The sequence below is a fragment of the Helianthus annuus genome, chromosome 10 (genome assembly GCF_002127325.2).
Source record: "Helianthus annuus cultivar XRQ/B chromosome 10, HanXRQr2.0-SUNRISE, whole genome shotgun sequence".
In the NCBI taxonomy this organism is placed as follows: domain Eukaryota; kingdom Viridiplantae; phylum Streptophyta; class Magnoliopsida; order Asterales; family Asteraceae; genus Helianthus; species Helianthus annuus.
The window spans coordinates 138,704,658-138,730,916 of record NC_035442.2 but is presented as its reverse complement, the minus strand read 5'-3'; the positions used below and the strand labels follow the sequence as shown (position 1 = coordinate 138,730,916).

General features: G+C 36.5%; 2 protein-coding genes across 2 annotated transcripts; one reads left to right on the top strand and one right to left on the bottom strand.

Annotated features, from left to right (window-relative positions):
* The first annotated feature begins 1,064 nt into the window (after positions 1 to 1,064).
* Positions 1,065 to 4,099, top strand: LOC110885746. The gene is made up of 3 exons (XM_022133451.2): positions 1,065 to 1,219; positions 2,464 to 2,695; positions 3,531 to 4,099. The coding sequence occupies exons 1-3, from the start codon at positions 1,125 to 1,127 to the stop codon at positions 3,810 to 3,812; spliced, it is 609 nt and encodes a 202-aa protein (XP_021989143.1). The 5' UTR covers positions 1,065 to 1,124; the 3' UTR covers positions 3,813 to 4,099.
* Positions 4,100 to 13,303: 9,204 nt separating this feature from the next.
* On the bottom strand, positions 13,304 to 14,135 carry LOC110882587. The gene is made up of 2 exons (XM_022130571.1): positions 14,103 to 14,135; positions 13,304 to 14,002 (listed from the first exon to the last, which is right to left on the bottom strand). Exons 1-2 carry the CDS (start codon positions 14,133 to 14,135, stop codon positions 13,304 to 13,306), a joined length of 732 nt encoding a protein of 243 aa, XP_021986263.1.
* Positions 14,136 to 26,259: the final 12,124 nt, after the last annotated feature.

The following is a 26,259-nucleotide window of genomic DNA, read 5'->3' as shown; positions in this document are numbered from 1 at the left end:
TATCAAATATATTGATTACTTAAAATTTATATATAAGACTTTATCCAAAATTATATTTATTTAATACACCAATAATCCAAAATTATATTTATTTAATATACTATTAATCTAAAATTACATTTATTCAACTCGTGTAATACATAGAGTTTTTAAAGATTTAACTTTTTTATTATTTGGTATATAAATTACAATACACGAGGTTCTTAAAAATATAATATTTTTTATTATTTAACATATAAAATTACATTTATTCAACCCGTGTAAAAAATGAGATTTTAAAAGATATATTGTTTTATTATTTAGTATATTTAGTATGTAAAATTACATTTTTTTCAACCCGTGTAATACACGGGGTAATTATCTAGTATAACATATTTCATAAATGGTGGCATTAGATAAAATATTATATGTCTATTTTTTTCATTCAATAAGCATACTATATGTTTAAAGACATATAACATTCATCAATAAATATAAGAAGTTAATATATGGTTGAGAAAAAAACAAATATGTTTTAAAATTAAATTAACAGGATTTATAAGAAATAATTAAAAAGAAATAATTAAATTGCTCTTCAGTACTCCAATGGTAGTTCTACAGATTTTAAATGATATTTTTGCAATATGTTCTAAAATTGCATACATTATTAGGTTGAGTGAACCAATTTATAAACAAGTTAAAACACATATGTGGGACGAAATAACACGTCACAAATTTGTTTTAATTTCAAGAGAAAAAGAAGGATAAAAGATCTAAATTTTAGGATGGTTCTTATTTAAATTAGTATTAGTATAGGAGATATAATAAAAGATATGTCTATTAGTTTAAAAAAAAAATAAAATAATATATATGAGATTGCTCCATAAACAGATACATAGATATCATGAAACCGAGAAGTATTCGATTTATCAAATATTTCCACATGAAATCCCGTAGTTATTTATTTATTCCAAAAACGGTTTTTCACAAGTTAGACAAAAAACAGTTGGGGTCCACGATGTTGTCGTGGGCCACACCGGTAGCCGATCGCCGACCCACTTTGAATAATAAGAAAAGCGTCAACAACAATAATAAATAATGTAAAAAAGAAAGAAAAGAATTGTACGAAACGAAAGAAATCCGGCATGGCTTCAAAAGTGAAAGTATGGGCAACAATCATCTCTTTCACTGCTTCTAGAATATTCTTTTTCTTCATTTTCTTCCAGATTCCTCTTTTCAGGTATCGCTTTTTCGCCTTTTCTTTTCTTATATTCATGCCTTGACGGTTACATTTTCAACCGAAATTTGTTAATCGAGCGCTTACATTTTGACCTAATTTTCTTTGTTTTGATCGTGAATTGATGTATGAAACTTGTGTGTTGTGTTGATAATCATTTGGCTTTATTGCATTTTTTTGTTAAATACATGTTTTGACGGTTACATTTGCAATACGAGTGATTATATTGGACCTAATCATCATTATTTGATCGTGAATCGATGTAATATTCGACTTTATTGCATATACTTTTTTTGTTAAATTCATGTGTTGACGGTTACATTTGCAACGTTAATTGAGCGGTTACTTTTGACCTAATTATCGTTATTTTGATCGTGAATCGATGTATGAAACTTGTGTGTTGTGTTGATAATCATTCGGTTTTATTGCATTTTTTCTGTTAAATTCATGCGTTGACAGTTGCATTTGCAACTTGTTCATTAAAATTCGTTAATCGAGTGATTGCATTTGACCTAATTATCATTATTTTGATCGTGAATTGATGTATGAAACTTCTGTAGTGTGTTGATAATCATTCGGCTTTACTGCAATTTTTTTTGTTAAATTCATGTGTTGACAGTTACATTTTTTGTTAAATCGTTAATCAAGCGGTTACATTTGACCTAATTATCGTTATTTGATCGTTAATCGCGTATGAAACTTTTGTGTTGTGTTAATAATCATTTGGTGGTTTGTTACTTAGTAATTTCATACAGTTTATTTCCGTTGATAATCTCTCGGATTTAGGTTTTTTCTACTATTCTCGCAATTGTTATTTAAAGATAAACAATATTGTTGCATGATAATGTGGTATGGATATACATATTGTGTGTGTATAGGCTGTTTGATTCTTTATAGACATATGGGAATATATTACAGGCAAGATGGTTAGGTTCTATTCCGTTTCTTCTTGATGCGTTAATGAGTGTGAAATTTGCTGTTTGAATTAGATTTGGTATTAACAAATTATTTGTCTTAATCTACAATGAACTAGTTTAGGGCCGGATGTGTTGGATTTGATTGGAGGGCGTCATGCCGTGTATTTCTAAGAATTTAAGAACTGCAAAAGATAATTTTGACCTTTTTTAAGTCAGGATGTAGCTTTTTAAAATTAGGATAAGATTAATTAGTTTATTAGTGTCACATGTGGGATAAAAGTTGGGCGTTTGAACTGTCGTTGATCTGTTTTTGTCGTAATCTTTATGCAGATTCCCATGTAGAATCGGTACATGCACGACACCAATGGAGCTAACATCGTCACACTGGATTGCAAGTGAAGTGATTCCATCAGGGGTAGTTAAGGCCCTCTTATATCCCGGTGCCGTAGGAAAAGCTATTTTCAACAACAAGCCTATTCCAAAGTACAGTAAACTACTTGAAGCATACAATATGAAGAATCTCAAACGATACCCTATAACAACTGATTTACAACACATCGAGGTGCGTTTTTTAATCCCCATTTTAGGTTTTTATAATGTTTCTTCAAGTTCTTAATTTATAAGCAGACATTTTTATCATTAAAAACATATTTAAATGAGCAAATAAATACCCAACTGTTCAGAGATCACCACATAACTACTTGCACATGTTTTTAAGTGATTTTCAAACCGTTTGACCTTTTTCTTTATATGCTTGATTTTATCAATCGACTATAGATACAACCCATATCAAACCATTCACGAGAAAAGGGGCCGCAAGTTACATCTCTAATGTAACTTGGATGTTAAATGGGTCGTATAGTGGGTTGACGGGGTCAAATCATACACGGACCCGAAAATTGTGTTAAGATACATGAACTCGAACATGACAAGAGTTTTTGTGGATCAACATGAAGACAGCCTGTTTAACCTGTAATATTGTTTTATTTAAATATATTAATTTTTCTGCATATTAATATCCTAAAATTACAAATTTACAACAAAAAAACAAAAGTGTATATAAAATAGTTACATGTAAACCATAAAGTATGATGTTTATTTTTCGTTGTTACTTTTTAAATTTTGAGATTAAATATCCATTTTGTTTAAGTTGCAAAAAAAAAAACCCATTTTTAGTGTTTTACTTTTAAAATAAACGGTTTAAATAGGTCAACCTGTGAACACGACAGGTCGGCCGGAACAGAATCCCTTTAGGTACATCATATGCTTGTGGGTTCGACCAGAAATTGACCCGAACCAGCTTAGCGTAAACCCAAACCCACAATTTTTGTGTTAGATTGATGTCGTGTCACAGTTTGACACCCCTAATTGAAACTCATGATTTGTGTTGTCATTAGGTTCTAGCAGGAAGCTATTTGGCTGTGGCAGGAGCAATAATAGGTCTGGTTAAATCAAGGAGGTTGGGCCTTTTCGGTATGCTTTTGTTAATTTGGGGACTTTACAAGGACCCCCGTTTATCAAAAGAACATCCGTCTTATAAATATTACAAAAATGCCATCTCTATCTACTACCCGACAATGTCAGTCACGGTCCTTTCCGCCTTCTTTTCTATAAAAGATGATGTTAGAAAGATCGTTTCTTGTTTCAAGTGGACCTTTGTAAAGTCCAAATACAAATGAAGAACCTTTTTACTGCCAAACAAAACAACATAGCGAGTCAGAAAGGAAGAAGCATGACAGAGTGTAGATGGGGTACACGAAACTTATTTTTGTAGTAGCTTAACATCATTGTAAGTGTTGTTTCCTGAACTAGATTAATAATATCATGATCTGATTATCTTTAGATATTCTAATCTTGTATTGTTTGTGGTTCATGAAAGATCGTGTTTCTTAGATGTCCCGTTTTTGTTTTGGTCAACGGGTCGGTAGATGTTGAAATATATTGCCCTAAGTGGAGTTTAATTTTCGCTTTTTTTAATTCTTTCAATTCTTACAAAATTTTTCTTCTCAATTAAACCATTCACTATTGATTATTCTTCTTAATGAAAACTATGTTTTCGTTATAGTGTTACTTTAAGAATAATTGCAATGTAAAATGATAATAAAATTCGTAGAGATAAAAATGTGAACACTTGTGTATACCAATAATTCATTTAATATTTAATACGTTATTAATATTTTGATTTTCCAAAGCATATGTTATAACCAATGGGGTAGTGTTCTATTAGTAAAGGCAAAGCATTTAAACAACTTAAGTTTGAGAGGTGGGTCTTGAGTTCAAGTCTCACATACGACAAGGATTAAAAGAAATTCACCGGTAAAAAAACATATAATATAATGGTTTTGAAATGGAGATATGTGTATTGTAGCCTTGTAGGAAGTACGTATCTTAAGGCAGTTTCTTGGGATCAGATCAAAGTAACTCATTAGTCAATCTTATTAGGGTTTGACTCATGTATCCCTGTGTAATGGTTTTCACTTAACATAACACTATGCAAATAACTTGGGTCTCGAGATTTGCTTAAAAAATCACTTAAATCAGCTTAAATATATTTTGGTCGAGTTGAGTTAGCTCTATTTATAAATGAGAGGAGTTCCGGACGATGTTAGCTTGTTTGAATAACTTTTAACAAAAAAGTTTAGTTTATAATTTTGATCTGGTTTAAGCTAAATTCTAGAATTAAAACCCAATACCCATGATCTAATCCATTGATATTTAAAGTTGGTGGGTGCTTTTCACAAGAACATGTCAATGGTTTTGATAGAAAAAATTCTTTTCAACTGTTGTTCACAATTGTGTGTAATTGTACTATTGTACTTAATGATTTAGGTCCGGTTCTTCTCAATTTTCGTTAGAAGTCAAAGACAGAAGATTATCCTCGACCTTGCCTAGTCATCCGATCCAAAATCCCAACACACACGTGTAATGATGGCCACAATATGGTATTCCAATATGTTGTGACAAACAAGTGTAAACCACTCGGTATAAGACGAAATAAGGAAAATCAATATCAAGGTAGGATTTGGTGATGAAAAAGTCAAAACTATAGAGGAAAAGAAATAAGTCAAATTTTAATATCGTGCATGGGTTAACCTAAGTACAGGGTATAAGGTAGTTCCCTTTTAAAGTTTAAATTTCAAATGTAATCGTATTATTGATCACCTTTGCTTGATGATCCTTCAATTGCAAGCATTTCTTACACATTGATGCTAACCTTCTACGGTCATCACTTAAACATGACAAATGCAAAAAAAACCCAAATGGATATTACAACTTCACTTGTTTGACGATTCAACTTATTATTCTTAGTTATAAGGAGGGGGTGAATAGGCTTTCTTAAGTAAACTAGCCAATTAAAACTTTAATTAATATGGTTAAACACTTGTTTGAAACCCAACAATGATATAATGCAAGTGAGTAAAGACTTTAGGGAAGGGATGACAAAATTGATTTATACAAGTTCAAGTAGATGTTAACTAATCCACTTTATGGCCTTGCCCCGATTCTCCAATCGATAATTGCTCCACTATCATCCTTTGTTAAACAGAAGAGATCACCGATACAATAATTGTTAACAAATGGTATTGATGATTATAATCAATTGAAAGATTACAAGTACAGAAGTTGGATGTTTGGAGTCACCCAATTTGATGAAATAAAAAGGGATACAATGAACCAAAAGATTAGAACAAAAGAACAGAACTAAAACTTATGTTCTGAACAAAATTGTATAATAACCTTTTGTGTATGAGAGACTGTGTAATCTTGTGCATTTTCTTCAACGTCTTGACTCCTATATATATATATGAGAAGAGAAGCCTAGGAGAGAAGAACACGGCAAGAATGAGCTGTTAAATTGACACCAAAAAAGGAAATTTCCTCATGACACCTTAGATTAGCAATCACAATCTTCATTCAAAATGACAGAGAGGATAAATGAAAAAGGCAACTTCCTTTCTTGATAATTTGCGAGAAGAATAAACAGAGGTCAAAGACCTAGATGGACTTCATATGCAGCCTAATAAAACCATTGCTAGCCCAAAGCAATCATTGAATAAAGGAGCCTATTTACCTCACAAACAATAGAAAGAAAAAACAATTAGAAAAAATAAAATAAATTTATTTTATAACGTTGGATTGAATATTTTAACATGCCCCCTCAATCCAACCCTGTGAATGCATCAAATAATTTCAACTTTTTGCAGAGAAAATCATGTTGAGATATGCTCTACCCTTTAGTAAACACATCTGCAGGTTGTTGTAACGTATCTATTTTTAAGACCTTTAAAACTCCAGCGACAACCTTTTCTCTCAAGAAATGAAGATCAATTTCAAAGTGTTTCGTACGATCATGAAAGACGGGATTGGAGGAAATAAGCAGGGCGGCATTATTGTCGCAAAAAATATTGACTGGCAGATTATATTGAACATTTAGATCATTTAAAATTTTTTTGAAGCCAAATGATTTCACACCCAACTAGAGCCATTGCTCTATACTCTGCTTCAGCAGAAGAGCGAGATACAGTGGGTTGTTTTTTACTTTTCCAAGATATTAGATTATTACAAGAAACACACAATAGCCAGATATACACCTTCGTGTAGATAAGCACTTACCCCAATCAGAATCTGCATATCCTCTTAATTGGAAGTTATCACTTTTAAAAAATAAATTTCCCTTTCCAGGGGATTTTTTCAAATACCTAAGTAACCTTAAGGCAACTTTCAAATGTGAAGCCAAGGGACAACGCATAAACTGACTTAAACACCCAACTGTATAGGAAATATCAGGTCTGGTGTGAGTTAAATAAATCAGTTTTCCAATTAACTTTTGATACTCGGTTATATTTTCTAATTCATAGTCCGAACTGTTTGAATTTCTTTTATCAGTAATGACAAGATTTTGTTCAATTTGATTATTGACAGGTTTTGACCCCAACATTCCAAACTCGTCAAGTAATTCCAAGCAATATTTCCTTTGAGATAATACAATACCCTGATCAGTTTCTAATACCTCTATTCCCAAAAAGTATTTAAGTTTTCCCAAGTCTTTAATCATAAATTTAGAGCTTAGCCATGATTTAACACGATTTAATTCTTCTAGATTATTTCCCGTGAGAACTATGTCATCAACATAGACAAGCAAAATGGTTATCACATCAGAATCAGTTTAGCAATATTTCCTTTGAGATAATACAATACCCTGATCAGTTTCTAATACCTCTATTCCCAGAAAGTATTTAAGTTTTCCCAAGTCTTTAATCATAAATTTAGAGCTTAGCCATGATTTAACGCGATTTAATTCTTTTAGATTATTTCCCGTGAGAACTATGTCATCAACATAGACAAGCAAAATGGTTATCACATCAGAATCAGTTTTCACGTACAAGGAATAGTCACTGTTACTTTGTTTAAAGCCAGCCTCAATAAGTGTGTTTGTTAATTTTTCATTCCATTGACGTGGCGCTTGTTTTAAGCCATATAGGGACTTAACTAGTTTGCATACCCTTTTTTCAGATTTATCATAATAACCTTCTGGTAAGGTCATGTAGACATCCTCTGATAAGGTTCCGTATAGAAAAGCATTGTTAACATCTAGTTGAAACAAGGGCCAATTGTTTTGGACGGCTAGACTTATTACACATCGAACCGTAACCATTTTTACAACCGGAGAAAATGTTTCATCGAAATCTAGACCCTCTCTTTGGCTATAGCCCTTAGCAACTAACCTAGCTTTGTATCTTTCTATTTGGCCATCGGACTTGTATTTAATCTTGTAAATCCATTTACACCCTACAGGTTTTCTATCACTAGGTAAATCAGCTAGAATCCAAGTACCATTTCTCATCAGTGCTTCCATTTCCTCATTCATGGCTAAAACCCAATTGGGATCTAAGGAAGCTTCCTTATACGTTCATGGTTCTATGCTTTTATTAAGAGAAGAAATGAATGAGAAATTTTCTGAGGATAGTTTAGAATAGTTAACTACCTTCTCTAACCCATACTTAACCTTCCCTTCTATAACAAAATCCTCTAGCCTTCTAGGAGCAATTGAAGTTCGGGTTGACCTTCTCAAGTTAATAGGATCATTCTTATTACCCTCAGGAGGAGTACTATCTTCATTAAGAATCTCAATGTTTTGAATTTCACCGGCATCCTCGATAGTGATATTTGGACCAGGAGGAACATCTTGACCAGTTGATCTGTTCTTATCATTGGATCTGTTCTCATCATTTGTCAAGATATCTTCCTCTTGATTCCTAATATCACTTGTGCTACCAGGTGGATCAAAGCCATTAGCTTCAGATTGTACAGTCCTACCATCATCATCGGGGGTATTGGTTGTCTAAAATTTTCATTTTGAAGAAAAAAATACATGTCAAAACTGTTTAAATTTGAATTTTCGGAATATTTGTCTAACTTGAAAGGATAGATTTGTTCATAAAATCTCACATCACGTGAATATAAAACAATTTTATTTTCCAAATCCCACGTTTTGTAACCCTTTTTTTCATTTGAATAGCCTATAAAAACACATTTTATTGCACGACTATCAAACTTATTTGAAGGATTTAAATTTGTGCAGAAAACTAGACAACCAAAATTTCTAAGGTGACCAAGAGGAGGCTTACACCCAAACATCAGCTCATAAGGAGACCTACCACTCAAGATAGAAGAAGGAGTACGATTGACAAGGTAAGCGGCAGTTAACACACACTCAGTCCACATGGATATAGGTAACCCCCCCTGAAACATAAGAGATCTAGCAGTGTTTAGCAGATGGCGATGTTTCCGTTCAACAATCCCATTCTGCTGAGGAGTATAGGCACATGAAGTTTGATGTATGACACCCTTTTTTTCAAAAAATGATTGCATGTTTTTGTTAACAAACTCAGTACCATTATCAGATCTACACACTTTGATTCGTTTACCAAACTGAGTTTCAATTAATGAAAAAAAGGACTCAATATTTGTAAACACTTGATCTTTGGATTTTAAAAGATATAACCAGACTGCACGGGAGTAATCATCCACCACAGTTAGGAAGTATTTGAAACCTTCACGACTAGTAATTTTAAATGGTCCCCACAAGTCTAAATGAATTAGATCACCTACCTCATTTGACTTATGGTCGCTAAGAGAAAAGGATGTACGAGTTTGTTTAGACATATGACAGATTTCGCATGGTTGAGTTAAGTTTTTGTTGTTCAAGATTAAGTCTTTATTAAGAACACGTAAGACTTGTTCAGAGGGATGTCCAAGGCGACTGTGCCATAACTCAGTAGAGACGGTACACGAAAACATACCACTATTGCAACTAAAACCCTTACCTTTGCCTAAAGAATCTAACACATAAAGACCGCCATGTTCTCTACCAGTCATCACAAGTTTCTTTCGAGATAAGTCCTGAACATAACAGTGTGACTCAGTAAAGAAGGAATATAATTTATTATCTTTGGCCATTTTATTTACCGAGATTAAGTTAACACAGTAATCAGGAATAACCATGACGTCTTTTAAGATAACATCTTCGTTGACTTTTAGGTTACCAATTTTCTTTATTTGAGCTTTAGTACCATTTGGATGACGAACAGTTAGGTTCAAATCAGAGACATCTAAACCATTAATTAGGTTTGAGTCACTTTTAATCATGTGTTGATTGGCTCCGGAATCGATTATCCACATAAGTGAGCCATTCAAGTCATGATTACTGTTAGAACAAAAGACTTCGTTTAACCTACAATTCAAACTAGACGTATTAAAGTTACCTGACATGTTGACTGTGGAAGAATTTGCAGAATTGTCAGAGATTAAGGACATAATTCTTGCAATCTGATCAGGAGTGAATGGCTGGGATGAAGAATTGGCAGCTTCAAAGGTGTTAGGTTTATCGCTGGAAGCATTTGACTTGGCTTGAGCTCTTTGAAGATTGGTTTTTTTCTTATAGTTAGGAGGGTAGCCAACTAATTCAAAACATTTCTCAATAGAGTGGCTAGTAAGATTGCAGTGAGTGCATCTCAAAGGTTGATATTTGTTTGATTTTTTCTTATTGGGGTCATAAAACCTTGAATGAAAAGCACTAGCTTGAGATTTAGTATAAGGATTCACACCTCTGTGTGATTCTTCAGCAGAAATGACAGCAAAAGCATTCTTAACAGTTGGAAGGGGGTATTTGGAAACTAAATTTGATCTTAAAGGTTGATAAACATCATCCAATCCCATTAGGAATTGCATTAATTTTATTTGGTTATAAAAAGCGGTGATCTGAAGTGAGGAATTACATGTGCATTGTGGTAGCTTTGTAATGGTATCATATTGTCTCCAAAGAGAGTGTAGTTTATGATAGTAATCCGAAACAGAAGAACCATTTTGAGTGGTAGAACTGATTTGTTTATATAGGTTGTAAATAACTGACCCATCAATTTTGCTATAGGTTTCTTTCAGTTCATTCCATACATCAAAAGCATTTTTTGAAAAAATTTGTCCCACATATAATTCCTCGCATATAGAGTTCAAAATCCAAGATAGAACTACAGAGTTGCATCTATCTCATTGTTTGCTTAAAACTTGATTATCAAGATCCTTTTTAATTGACCCATCTATAAAACCCAACTTGTTTTTTACTTGAAGAGCAAGTTCCATGGCATTAGCCCAGATAGTATAATTTTCGGTGCCTTTAAGTTTTATATTGATGACAGATATATTACTAGTATCACTTGGATGGAGAAATAAAGGATCACTAAAATCCATATTATTAGAAGTTTGATTATTGACGGATGATGAAGAATCATCATCAGGCATTTTTATTTATTTATTTTTTTAAACCGGAATGCAAAAAGATAATCACACACCAGAACAAGCAGCAGTAAAAATTATAACTTAAGAGCACAAAGAAGCAATTATTCTCCTAGAGCAGCCAATTATAAGTAGTAGGAGAAATAAAAAGGAACGTTTTACCAGGTATCACGAGTAGCAGCAGTAGCGTATGAATTGAAGGAACTTCAGCAGGTATAATTTCGCCCAGAATCAGCAAGTTATCAACAGCAGAGATCTGAATTTAGCACCAATTTGTTCATACTTGGTAACCAAGACTTTGAGTCTTGTAGCCCTAATTTCTTGCGACAAAAATAGGAACAAATTTGACATATAAAACAACGAGTGAAACTATCAATTTTGACCAGGGGTAGGAGACACCAACAACAAACAATTTAAAGCAGCGGAATTGAATCAGAGATTTTTTTTAAATACCAGGACCAAGAATGTGATTGAATCAGATTTTCAAACCATAGACATCAAGAGCACATAGGCTCTGATACCATGTTAACAAATGGTATTGATGATTATAGTCAATTGAAAGATTACAAGTACAGAAGTTGGATGTATGGAGTCACCCAATTTGATGAAATAAAAAGGGATACAATGAACCAAAAGATTAGAACAAAAAAACAGAACTGAAACTTATGTTCTGAACAAAATTGTATAAGAACCTTTTGTGTATGAGAGACTATGTAATCTTGTGCATTTTCTTCAACGTCTTGACTCCTATATATATATGAGAAGAGAAGCCCAGAAGAGAAGAACACGTCAAGAATGAGCTGTAAAATTGACACCAAAAAAGGAAATTTCCCCATGACACCTTGAAGATTAGCAATCACAATCTTTATTCAAAATGACAGAGAGGATAAATGAAAAAGGCAACTTCCTTTCTTGATAATTTTCGAGAAGAATAAACAGAGGTCAAAGACCTAGATGGACTTCATATGCAGCCCAATAAAACCATTGCTAGCCCAAAGCAATCCTTGAATAAAGGAGCCCATTTACCTCACAAACAATAGAAAGAAAAAACAATTAGAAAAAATAAAATAAATTTATTTTATAACGTTGGATTGAATATTTTAACAATAATTTCACCAGGTAATGTAGTGATCACCTCAACAACATCTCACTAATCCAAGGTAGTGATCACCTTCTTCAATATACTATGTCAAGATAGTACGTCTTTAAACTTCTTCACATATTCACTATATCAAGATAGTGAATCTTCACACTAATCGTCAACCAATAGTGAGACCCCTCACAAATCACTCAATATTTCAATAATAATGTGTTCACTATACAACAATGAATACAAAGATTGGAAGTTGTAGTACGGCTCTTCTTTTTTGCCATTTGATCGTGAATTTCTCTTCATATTGATGTTTAAATCACAAGGGAACCAGAGAGATCTAAATTATATATGTATTTAAAAGTGTTTAGAAAAAAAGGGATGAGTTTGGATGAAAGTGTGATGTCCTACTTATAGGCACAACAAACATAAAAAAAAAGTAAACCAAGACTGTCAACTTGTTGTTTTGTTTGTTGTTTTAAGTTGTGACCGTTGTGAATTGTGCCATCTGCTTTTTCAATCCCATTTTAACACATTTTCATCATATTTTTGAGTCTCTAGAAGGAAGAAGGTTTGATTTGACCTCCTAATTTGAAATCAAGTTTTACATGACAATGGTAAGGTTACTTTTGTGATTTTGAAAAAGGGTTTAGATATTTTGCAGTTTGTTTGTCCTCAAAGAAGGTATTTTTGTGTCTTCTATGTAGGTGAAATTTGAATCCCTTCTTCGTTTAGTAAAATTCATTCACCAACTAGATTTCAAAACTCAAATTAATCCATTTTTATAATCTTAAAACATCATTTATTTTATAAAAATTGATTTGATGTTTTATAAAAATCCTTTGGGAAATCATCACTATTTTATAAAAATTATTTAGATTATATGAAAACTTTTTAAAAGACTTTTCATAATTCCCAAGTGATTCAGTTAAGGATTTGACTTTAATCTTTACCTAGCTTTGCTAGTTTTCATATGTTGATGTTTGTAACCTTCTGAATCATCAACTATGTTTGTAACCTTCTGAATCATCAACTATTCAATTGATGTGTATGAACCTTGTTCTTTTTAATCTTCAATCAATTGATGGGATGTAGTTCCCTATCTTCAATTTTCAACTAATTCATGTTTATAGTATTTCATCTTAATTTATTGTGCTATATAGGTACATTTTTTTCGAACAGCAAGATTCTATGATTATAGAATAGGGCAGCATATGCTGTAAAAACCCGAACAAAAGTACAGAAAACAAGAAAAACGACCGACACAAACAACCCCCACCGCCCAAATCAAAGAATAACGTCTCTAACATTGAAATCCACCCATCTTCCCCAATCTAGATTATCAAATTTCGATATGCTCTTAAGCCATAAAAATGAGCCAGCCTTGATATTCTCTACCACCATGTTCCCCGAAAGTTGGACGCCATTAAACTCCTTCTCATTCCGAGCCTTCCAGATGTGCCAAATCGTCGTCTGAAAAATCATGTTTAAAACCTTCTTCCACACCTTGGAGCCAATTCTAACTTCAATAAACTCTAAAACCTCCAAACACGAACCAAAGACCACCGAAGCCGGAACCTTTACCCAAGCTAAAATATTCCACCAAATAGATTTCGAAGAAGAACACTTGCACACCAAATGCTCTACGGATTCAACCTGTTCATCACACCGCAAGCATATCGAATTCTGAATGGCAACTCCTCTTTTTAACAACTCTTCTTTAACCGGGATACGACTCAAACCACATCTCCATGTAAACAAATTTACTTTTGGTGGAACCCATCGATTCCAATACTTCCATTCATCTTCTACACACCCTGAGCATTTCATAATTTGGTCCTTAACTGCTGCAACGTTGAAAACATTATTACTATCCGATTTCCAAACCCACTTGTCATCCACATCACTAATCTTCACACCATATAATAGATGTAACAAAGTGGCCCACTGAGCCCATTCCAATTCATCCCGAGGGGGCCTATCAGACTTTATCGTCCATTGCACAAGACATTAATTTCAATCATACTAACACAAGACATTAATTTCAGTCGTATCAAAACTAAGGATATTGTTTCTCACAATTTACCACAATTAGTGATACCAATAACATTAAACTCATTGTTATCCCAACATTCGCAAAGCTCATTGAACAACTATACTAAGTTACTAAGACTTGTTTATACATGACATAGATTACATCTCATTAGTAAAAAATATGTTCTTCAATACCCAAATATATATTAATTATTTACATCAACACATGGTAAATATCACACACAAGTACATATTCAAGCTAGTTATCACTATTTTATGGCATCTAATGTTAACCTAACACAAAAACTCTAATTTAACAAGTTAAGTCAAAACCCCACACTTTTCTAGTTGTAGCATTTGATATCGCAATCATAATTAACTATTACTACATGTTTATATACATCAAAGGACATGTATTTAACTTAAACGTATGAAGTTTCATTCTTTAGATCGGATTAAAACCCTAACAACCTTCATGTTTTAATAATCCCCCTAAAATCCAAATATGCGTCATGCTTTATACACCAATAATGAAGTTTATGAAATTAGTAGCAACATACTCATGAAATAGATCATTCTCAACCTAAGTTAGCATGAATCCCAACTTTTTACTCATACTCTAATGTGACTCGATTTTACGTAAAACATAGAATTTTAGGTTACAGATCTCACATACTGTTTTGGTCAAAAATCACACAAGGATAATGTAACCAAACTTTATGAAAACGGGGTATGATGCTTGGTTAATTATGAAAATAAAGGATCACTTCTGTGATAAAGATGCAAAGACACGATGATTTATACGAGGAAAAAGCCCTTGATCAATATATGATCTCCGGCATAAAAAACCTCGGGTGATGGCAACTACCGATCACCAACTTCAATATAATAAAAATGTGGTTACAACTTCGGATAGTAATGAGCTGAGTACAAGGATCACTGAGTGTCTAAGTGTTTGAGAGTTGTGTCGTATGTCGTGTGTCCTCTTCCGAATGAGGAAGATGGGTATTTATACATGTGTGGGTGACTTATTTTAGGTAAAATGACTAAATATCAGCTCATTACCCCTTTAGAAATAAAGATAATCTAGCCTAAATTGCTGCCCATGAATCAAGCCTAGTTTCCATATCCTGTGCAACGTCTTTCTTCGATTAAGCTCTTGCCATATTTGTGAAGACGCGTTCCTGGATCATGATGTCTAGAGCATATCCTGCTAGATGTTCCTGCAAAACAATATGATATTAAGCGGAAGTGGCCGTTAGTATGAGGATCACCATAATGTCCCATGATCCTGATCCTGAAGTTCTGCTGAGGATCACTGTCTGCCAAAGAAACAAGGATCACTGGTTAGGATCATGTGTAAGGATCACCTATAAAAATCCAGCCCTAACAATTAGGGCTGTAAACGAACCGAACGAACATGAACAAGGCCATGTTCATGTTCGTTCGTTAAGGAAACTAACATGTTCGCGAACTGTTCACGAACGCATACCGAACATAAGTTTATGTTCGTGTTCGTTCGTTAAGGAAATTCAATTGTTCATGAACAGTTTGTGAACACTGGTCTCGAACACAAACGAACGCAAGCAAATAAAAATGAACGCAAACGAACATTTAACTTGAAAATAAAAAAATGAAAACATTGTTATCATTAAACATTGGATAGAAGTAGTTAAATACAACCATCAAATTATAAATCAAAACACAAGAAGTCTGTCACACCACCAAACGATGAATAAAGTTTAACTAACTTAGACATAATTATCCCAAAAATGTCTTAGAATGTCCAAATTTTAGCTAACTTAGAAAAAATAGGGTTTCAAGTTTTCAATATGTTTAGATAAAATGTTTATTATTTATTATTTTTTAATATAATCAAACGAACATATTACCGAACGTTCACGAACGCAGTCGAACGAACGAGACTTGTGTTCGTGTTCGTTCGCTAAGCTAACCGAACAAATTTTTTGTTCATGTTCGTTCGTTAAGCTAATCGAACGAACATAAACGAACTTCCCGCCAAACGGTTCACGAACTGTTCGCTGAACGTTCGGTTCGTTTACAGCCCTACTAACAATTGCCCCCAAAATATAAGGAGTTAATTGTAAATAGACGAGTTATATTTTGTTTTGATCTTATCTCTAACGGGCGATTCCGAATAACTAGCCGTTACACATGGACTAGCCGTTGTGATCATTACGTCATAGATGTGATAATCCCTGCAAATCATCATTATAAATAGGAGATAGGGTTAGGATCATTCTGCATTTAAATTCGAGATATCTTCCCTTTATAATCGCTACCGAAGACTGATCAGGTATCCTCTTCTTCTCTCTTTCCCTTCTTCCTTCTCTTTGCTCTGTTTTTTCTACTCCGTCTCTGTTTCTATTCCGTCACAAACATGCTGCTCCGGAATTCTCCACACAAGGATTCCAAGAAGGATAGTCACCTGAAAAGCCAAGGGATCATAAAGGATTCTCCTACGGAGAGATGTTGCTTTACCGATGCTCATGTAGATAGGATTCGTCATTGCTTTCCGGCGGATGCCGTTTTCAAATCCTTCACATCCACTGCCTTGAGTGATTTTACTTCAGATACCTGGGTGATCTTTCCTGCAACTCCATTTATCATAGGATATTCGTATCCTTTTCCGGCCTTCACCCAATCTTTCTTTTCTCTGACCGGCATATCTTATATCCAAGCTATGCCGATGATCTGGAGGGTTTTGTATACCTTCGAGAGGATCATCGAGCAGGAGGGGATTGATTTAGGGATGGCAGAGCTGGCCGCACTTTATGATCTTACCACGTTTGGTTCTCATCGATATTTGTTGAAACGGAAGGCCGGGGAGGATCATCCTGTCTTGAAAGTTACCAAAAATGACACAAATTGGAAGCGTCGTTTCTTCTTCGTGAGAAGGGATTCCCTCCCTGGTGGGAATGATCTGCCCAAGGAGTGGGCTACTCATGGTAGGGTAGAGGATCCTCGAAGGATCACTATCAGCCCTGTCTTATTTGACGAAGATCACTAATATCTCTTTTCCTTTGCAGCTATTTCCATTGCTCATCTCAAGTTAACCCCTGCTGCAAGAGAAAGAGTTTTAGCTTTTAAAAGGCTAAATCCTGAGGCCAGAAGTTTTCAAGTCACCATCCGAGATTCACAAGAAGTATCTTCCGCGTCTGCCACAATGTCAAGTAAGTATCCTTACCAAAAAGTAAAATATTAAATTAGTTAGGAGACTTATCTTGTTTTGATTGTGTAGGTGCTGGGAAATCCGCTAAGTCTGCCAAATCTGCCTCCTTGTTTGGGATTGATGATCTTGCCAAGGTCACGTCTTCGAAGAAGAAGACTTCGGTTGCTAGTCCTTCTGCTTCAGCCCCCAAATTACCCATTAGGGGTAAAGGGAAGAAGAGGAAAGTTTCTGAGGACCTTCAAGGATTCCCCTTTCTCCGTCAGCAATTTCTTGATTCTGTCAACGAGGTCAGGATCACTGCCCCTGTTGGTTATCCCGATGGTTTTTGAGGATCACCCATGTCTGACGTTATATCCTGTTGTTTTTGCAGAAACTTACTGAAATAGAATCTTATGTCAGCCACGTTGAAGATCAGGATCGCCAGATTGCCGACCTTCATCAAATGGGTGTGCTGAAGGATCTCAAGATCACTGATCTTGAGAAGAAGATCCGGGCCGTTAAGGATGAGGCTGTCAAAGCATTGATCAAGTTCGATTATGAGAAGCATGACATTACTCAGGATGCTAAAGTCTCTGCCGCGATAGCTATGTACAAGATACAACTGCAGATGGCCACGGAGGCTCAGGATCCTTCCTTTGATAGGAACACATGGGACATTGAAGGCTGGAAGGCAAGGCTAGCAGAGCTGGAGGATGACGATGATGTTGAGGATATCCCTATGCTTGAAGGTGGAGATGCCGGTAAGGATCAGGGGGAGGCGAGTGGAGCTGGTGGTGATGGTGCAGCGAAGGTTTGAGCTGCGAGATTGGGCAACGATGGAAACTTCTAGACATAGCCGGAGCCCAATTTTTTAAATTTTGATAGTAGTTTGTGGTGTTTGAAACAATTATGGTCTGTAATCTTCGAACAATAGTTTTTAGGGTTAAGGATCCTGGATCCTTTGAACAATGGGTAGGATTGCAAAAGGTGGAGGGATCCTCTGTTTGGGGGATGAAGCCTTTGTGATCCTGCCGCTTTAATTTTCCTGCAAAATGCTAAGACCGCATAGACAATGGACACCCTTTGCCAACCCATGTGGACGGGCCACGTTTTGCTGGTAGAAATGTGGGTTGGCAATTTTGACAACTTTTTGAAAGGGTTAATGATCCTTTTGTTTAATAATATAACTTAACTTTTCTGGCTTATCTTGTGTTGTTATCCTTCAATAATCCTCTTATTTCTCAATTGCTATATTTGTTAAAATAACAAGAGTTGACAAAGTGTTTAATAAACTTAGGATATGATCCTGGATCAAATATCCTTATATTGAAAATTCTCAAAGTGTATTAGTTCAAGGATCATAGGTTCGGTTGTCAAAGTATAAGGGTTGGTTAGGATAAAGAGTATAATCAAAAATAGTCAAGGATCATACCTGAGGATCCACGTTAGGATCCTAACCTTCAATCAAGACAATCATAGATAAGACTTTGATAGTTAATAAGGATTAAGGACCCTTATATGTTTAGAGTTCCAAAACCTGAAAAGTGAGATATAACTTGGGACTAAGCCAATGTAAAAGATAAATTAGTAACTGGGGACATGCCCAAAGTATAACTGAGAATGATCCCAGAGGATCACTGGGGACAAGCCCATAGGATAACTGGGGACAAGCCCAAAGGATAACTGGGGACAAGCCCAAAGGATCGTATGTAAACTGGAGTATGGCCCTTTCTGGCAACTATCCAAACTTAGTGACATGAAAATGTCAAAACCTTAGCTAACGTGAAAACGTTAGAAACCTTAGGAACGGATGTATGGTGCGTCCACCATTATACGTAGGATCCTAAATATAGCCAGTACAATGAGGTTGTCAGCCCCGAAAGTGGGTACTGGTCCCAAAGACGTGAACTATACCAGGATCATCGTGCGCTGCTGGCGGAAACTGGGGATAATCCCAAGGATAACTGGGGTTGGACCCAAGGATCTGTGGTGCTCTTGGAGATCTTTGACGATTTGCTGAAGATACCTGAACTATCATAACTCAAATGGTTTGTGAGTAGAGGATGAAGGATACATGATCCTTATCCTTAGGCAACAAGTAAGAAAATGCAATAGTTTTAGGATAAGCATATTACCAGAGTAAGGATCACTGATATCTCCGGGATCCTTCAAGGATACTTCAATGTAAGGATCACATGCATGAAGGATCATGTTCATATGAAATATTTCTTTAAGTGAACAGCATTCCAGGCTCTTGGTAACAAGTTTCCTTCCATGGTTAGCAACCTATATGCCCCCTTTCCTGCTTCAGCTTCGATCAAGTAGGGACCTTCCCATTTTGGTGCTAGCTTCCCGTCAGCAGGATTGATAGTATTTTGAAATGCTTTTCTCAACACCATATCTCCAACTTGGAACTTCCTTATCCTGACATTCTTGTTGTAGGCACCAGCCATCCTTTGTTGGTAGCTTGCCATCCTTATCCTAGCTAGATCCCTGTTTTCCTCAATAGTATCCAAATCCTGAGCTAGGATTGTAGCATTTTCTTCAGGATCACGAGCGCTTGTTCTAGCAGTTGGGATCACCATCTCTGTTGGGATCACTGCTTCTGCCCCAAATACTAAAGAGAAGGGTGTTTGACCGGTGGCATTCTTGGGAGTTGTCCTATCAGCCCATAGGACATAAGGTAACTCTTCTGCCCATTTCCCTTTCTTGGATCCTAGCTTCTTCTTCAGATTGTTGATGATGATCTTGTTGGATGATTCTGCTTGACCATTGGCTTGTGGGTGAACTGGTGTTGATGTGATCATCTTGATTCCCCAACTGTCACAAAAGTTAGTGGTTCTGCTTCCAATGAATTGGGAGCCATTATCACATACAATTTCAGAGGGAATGCCAAATCTAGTTATAATGTTTCTTTTAATGAAGGATATGACTTCCTTTTCTCTGACTTGAGCGAAGGCTTCAGCTTCTATCCACTTGGAAAAATAGTCAGTCATGGCAAGCATAAATACTTTTCCACCAGGTGCTTTAGGGAGCTTGCCAACTATATCCATTCCCCATCTCATGAATGGCCAAGAGGATGGTATGGGGTGTAGTAATTCAGCTGGTTGGTGAAGGATATTGCTATGTCTTTGGCAAGGATCACATTTCTTAGCATACTCTATAGCATCCCTTTTCATGGTTGGCCAGTAGTATCCTGTTCTAAGGATCCTTGAGAATAATGCCCTGCCCCCAGTGTGGTTTCCACAATCTCCTTCGTGGAAGTCTCTCAACACTTCTTCGATTTCAGGATCTTCAATACATCTTAAATATGGTCCTGCAAGGGATCGTTTATATAGCACATTATTTAAGATTGCAAATTGAGATACCTTAATCCTGAAAGCTCTAGGATTTTCTCCCGTTGGAATCTCCCCATGTTGCAAGTATCTCATGATTGGTGAGATCCATGATCCTGAATAAGATTGGGCTTCTTCACTAGGGATCATTGCAGTATCCTCTTCTATTTCCATGGCCACCTGATTTTCAATAGCAGGAGCCAGGATATGGATGATAGGGATACTTATATCTTCTGGAATCTTCAAGGATGATCCTAGGTTGGCCAATGCATCAGCTTCCGTGTTATCCTCCCTTGGTACCTGTGTTAAGCTAAAAGAAACAAAAGAGAGTGCCAATTCTTTGACTATCTCTAAATATTTTGTTAGTTTTTCACCTTTAACAGCATAGGATCCGTTAAAGTGATTAGTGATCAATAATGAATCTACATATACTTTGAGATACTTTACCCCCGTATCCTTAGCAATTTGTAAGCCAGCAATTAAGGCTTCATACTCAGCCTCATTGTTAGTTGCTTGGAACTCACAGGCTATGGAGTGGGGTATTATGTCCCCCTGTGGCGATTTTAGTAGGATCTCTAGCCCTGTGCCTTTGATATTTGAGGATCCGTCAGTGTGTAGTATCCAAGGATCCTTGGTCTCACCCAACTGCTGAACCTCCAATTCTGCTTCTTTTTGTAGATCACTACTGAAATCAGCCACAAAGTCAGCTAGTGCCTGAGATTTAATAGCTGTTCTTGGTTCGTATCTTATATCATGGGCACTAAGCTTTACTGCCCACTTAGCCATTCTCCCTGACATATCTGGTTTCCTGAGGACATTCTTAATTGGAAAATTAGTTTTAACAATAATAGTATGGGTTTCAAAATAATGCCTTAACTTAGTGGATGCCATGATTAATGCAAGGATAAGTTTTTCGAGGTGTGAGTACCTGGATTCGGCATCAAGTAAACTTTTACTTACATAGTAGATAGGATATTGTGTACCTTCATGATCCTTGACAAGGACTGCACTTACAGCGGTTGAGGATACCGCCAGGTACAAGGATAACACATCTCCTTTTTCCGGTTTTGCTAGTGCTGGTGCTGAGGACATATATTCTTTGAGGGCTTGTAGAGCGTTCTCATGTTTCTCAGTCCATTCAAACTTCTTATTCTTCCTTAGGATATCGTAGAATTCTTTACATTTTTCTGAGGATTTCGATATGAACTTGTTCAAAGCTGCTATCCTGTCTGTCAGTCTTTGGACATCCTTGGCATTGGAAGGAGATTTGATATTTATTAATGCTTTGATTTGTTCCGGGCTTGCTTCAATGCCCCTCTGGGTTACCATGTATCCTAAGAACTTTCCTGCCTTAACACCAAAATGGCATTTTGAAGGATTAAGTTTCATGTTGTAACTATCAAGGATATCGAATGCTTCTTCCAAGTCCCTTAGGTGATCCTCAGCTTTCTTCGACTTGACCACCATATCATCTATGTACACCTCCATAGTTTTTCCAATTTGATCTTTGAACATCATATTTACCAGCCTTTGATATGTTGCACCTGCATTTCTTAGTCCAAAAGGCATGGCAATATAACAATATAAACCGGTTGGGGTCATAAAGGCTGTATCCTCTTGGTCAGATGGTTCCATCTGGATTTGTTGGAATCCAGATGATGCATCCATAAAAGTTAACAGTTCATGCCCCGCTGTTGCATCCACCATAGAGTCAATGTGGGGTAATGGGAAAGGATCCTTGGGACATGCCTTATTCAAATCAGTGAAATCGACACATACCCTCCACTTTCCGTTTTTCTTTTGGACAACAACCACATTGGCTAACCATTTTGGATACTTTACCTCTCTGATCATACCTGCTCGAAGTAGTCTCTCTACTTCTTCTTGGATAATGGCATTCCTTTCTGGTGCAAACTTCCTCCTTTTTTGATGGATTGGCTTGATAGACCTGTCAATGCCAAGTTTGTGAGTAATAATATCCTTAGATATACCTGTCATATCTTCATGTTTCCAAGCAAAGGTAGATTTTCTTCTCTTGAGGAAGGATATCATGTCTTCTTTCATCTCGCCAAGGATCCCTGATCCGATATAGATTTTTGATTCAGGATCACTAGGATCCAAGAGGATTTCATCTACATCTTGTTCCCTTGCCTCCAAGACATTCCTTGGAGGATACTGTAATTGCTATTGCTCCCTTGGCTTCGAGGTTGGCTTCATAGATGAGGTATAACAATCCTTAGCCTCCTGCTGGTCACTATCGATCTTGATTATTCCCCATGGGCTAGGGAGCTTCACACATTGATGGTAGGTAGATGGGACTGCTTTCATATCATGTATCCAAGGCCTGCCAAGGATAACGTTGCAACAAGATAAACAGTCAATAACACAAAATTTCTGATAATTATGTAATCCTTCCACGTAGATTGGGAGTTTGATGTCCCCCAGAGTTTTCTTTGTTTCCCCACTGAATCCTACAAGCACGGAGGATCTTGGTGTGATGTCTGATTCTGGGATTCCCATCTTCTTCAAGACATCAAGCTGGATAATGTTCACTGAGCTCCCTCCGTCAATAAGGATCCTGCGGACAAAATGGTTAGAGATAAAGAGAGTGATAACTAAACTATCATGGTGAGGATCCTGAATGTTAATGCGATCGTCCTCATCAAATGTTATCATCTTCCCTTCTGAGACACTTGAGGTTCTAATAGGCCTTTCTCCATTATCCATTTTTGATTCTTTTGCATGTCTTTTGGCCGCTGAAAAGGATGTACCACAAATGTCTGATCCTCCGGATATAAAGTTAATCACTTGTGCGTTTGCTGGAGGTGCCGGAGCTTTTTCAGGGATCCTTTCAGGATCCTGGGTCCTTTGCTTTTTTCTCCCCAACAATTCTTTTAGATGCCCCTTGCTTAGCAGGTATCCAATTTCTTTTCTTAAGGCTATGCAATCTTCAGTTAGATGCCCGAAATCCTCATGGTATGCACACCATTTGGATTTATCCTTAGTCCCGGATGGTTTGTCATTCTTCCTGGGCCATCTAGCTTTTTCACCTAGATTCTGCATTGCAAGGATTAGTTCATGATTATCAACGGAAAAACAATATTCTGAGATTGGAGGATATTCTTCATCATCCTCTTCTTGGTCAACAGCATGCACATTCTTGTTCTCATTTCTATGGTAGGATTTGAACTTGTTGCTTTTGAAGGAGGATCCTTGCTTATCTTGTTTTGAGGATCCTACTTGTCTTTCCTGGATCCTCTTGTCGTCCTCTAACCGGATAAACCTGAGTGCTCGAGTTCTTACTTCATCTAAATTCCTGCATGGTGTCATAACAAGATCATCATAGAATAATGAATCCTTAAGCAGTCCCATTTTGAAGGCTTCAACAGCCGTAGCCATATCCAAGTTGGGAATGTCCAAGGATTCTTTACTAAATTTAGTTATATAATCCCTTAATGATTCGTTATGATTTTGAGTTATCCTGTACAGATCACTAGTTAATTTTTCAAATTTTCTACTACAAGAGAATTGGTTATTGAATAAATTAACTAAATTGGCAAATGAAGTAATAGAGTAAGGGGGAAGACTTAGCAGCCACTTAAGAGCTGATCCAGTAAGAGTGGATCCAAATCCTTTACATAGGCATGCTTCCTTCAATTTTTCTGGGATAGGGTTGATCTCCATCCTCTCCCTGTATTGTGCTATATGCTCCTCTGGATCCGTTGTGCCATCATACAGCTTCATGGTAGGGATATGGAACCTTTTGGGTACCTCTGCATCACAAATTGGTGGTGCAAAACGGGATACCTTGTGGCTTCCATCCGCAATCTCTGGGATAGGCTTGACTACCCCTGGAACACTTGAGATCATGTCCTTTAGTTTCTGTAATTCCCTGGCCATAGCATGATTGGTACCTGTATCCTGCATGAATCCAAGGTTAGTAGTAGGATAATTATTTAAAGTGTTACCTCCCATTGGGTTCAAGTTAGGGAATCCATATTGCTGGGATTCTGGAACAACCGAGGGACCAGTGGAAGCAATGGTCTGCATTGGAATGAAGTCCCCTTGATGGACATCTAGACTCCCTGTTTGCAAACTTTTTAGGGATCCTGGCATCTGTAAGGATCCTGGTATCTGGGATGATCCTGGAACGAAGGAGGATTCTTGAACCTGGGATGATCCTGGAACGAAGGAGGATCCTTGAACCTGGGATGATCCTGGAACAAAGGAGGATCCTTGAACCTGGGATGATCCTGGAACAAAGGAGGATCCTTGAACCTGGGATGATCCTGGAACAAAGTAGGATCCTGGAAACTGCTGTGTCTCCGGATAGGCTCCCGAATTCCTGAAGGATCCCATGTACTGAGGATAGGATCCTACGGGCTGAAAATGTGAGCCTGATGTCTGAGTCATTGCTGCCGAGTTGAGATGTGATCCTCTTGACTCCCCTATAATTTGCACGTCCGGGATCCCTGATGGCTGGGAAGTGATCATTGGAGTATCAAAGCTCAAGGATTTGGGCATCAGTGGAGAATGATCCTCTGCCGCTTTCTTTTGTCTTTTGAGATCTCCAATTTCCCTGAGGATCCTTTCGTTAGTTTCATCTTGCCGCTGCATACGATCCTTCATCTGCAAAATTAAAGCAAATACATCACTAGTACTGGGAATAGAAGAATTCATAGCAGAAGAAGATAGAGGTTTAGAGGAAGTGGGAGTTGATCTCTTCTCAGTATTTCTCTGAGATCCTGCCGGTGGAGGAGGCAAGGTGATCCGTGATGAAGTGACCGCAGACATCGCTGTGGACGTGTTCTTCAATGATGAAGCCATGTTACTCTCTGAGATGATTTCGAACAAAAGATTTTCTTATGAATGAAGCACCAATTGCCCCACGGTGGGCGCCAAACTGTTTTGGTCAAAAATCACACAAGGATAATGTAACCAAACTTTATGAAAACGGGGTATGATGCTTGGTTAATTATGAAAATAAAGGATCACTTCTGTGATAAAGATGCAAAGACACGATGATTTATACGAGGAAAAAGCCCTTGATCAATATATGATCTCCGGCATAAAAAACCTCGGGTGATGGCAACTACCGATCACCAACTTCAATATAATAAAAATGTGGTTACAACTTCGGATAGTAATGAGCTGAGTACAAGGATCACTGAGTGTCTAAGTGTTTGAGAGTTGTGTCGTATGTCGTGTGTCCTCTTCCGAATGAGGAAGATGGGTATTTATACATGTGTGGGTGACTTATTTTAGGTAAAATGACTAAATATCAGCTCATTACCCCTTTAGAAATAAAGATAATCTAGCCTAAATTGCTGCCCATGAATCAAGCCTAGTTTCCATATCCTGTGCAACGTCTTTCTTCGATTAAGCTCTTGCCATATTTGTGAAGACGCGTTCCTGGATCATGATGTCTAGAGCATATCCTGCTAGATGTTCCTGCAAAACAATATGATATTAAGCGGAAGTGGCCGTTAGTATGAGGATCACCATAATGTCCCATGATCCTGATCCTGAAGTTCTGCTGAGGATCACTGTCTGCCAAAGAAACAAGGATCACTGGTTAGGATCATGTGTAAGGATCACCTATAAAAATCCAGCCCTAACACATACCTTGTTTGTTCTTTACTAAAGGTTGACGAGTATTACTAAATCTCTTAATTTCTATCTCAAAATTGCAAGAATACTAA

Coding starts and splice junctions, on each gene's coding strand:
- LOC110885746 (XM_022133451.2), top strand. CDS start 1,125: ATGGCTTCAAAAGTGAAAGTATGGGCAACAATCATCTCTTTCACTGCT. Junction 1,220..2,463: donor TTCCAGATTCCTCTTTTCAG/GTATCGCTTTTT, acceptor ATCTTTATGCAG/ATTCCCATGTAGAATCGGTA. Junction 2,696..3,530: donor CTGATTTACAACACATCGAG/GTGCGTTTTTTA, acceptor TGTTGTCATTAG/GTTCTAGCAGGAAGCTATTT.
- LOC110882587 (XM_022130571.1), bottom strand. CDS start 14,135: ATGAGTTTAATGTTATTGGTATCACTAATTGTG. Junction 14,003..14,102: donor TATTGGTATCACTAATTGTG/GTAAATTGTGAG, acceptor TGGACGATAAAG/TCTGATAGGCCCCCTCGGGA.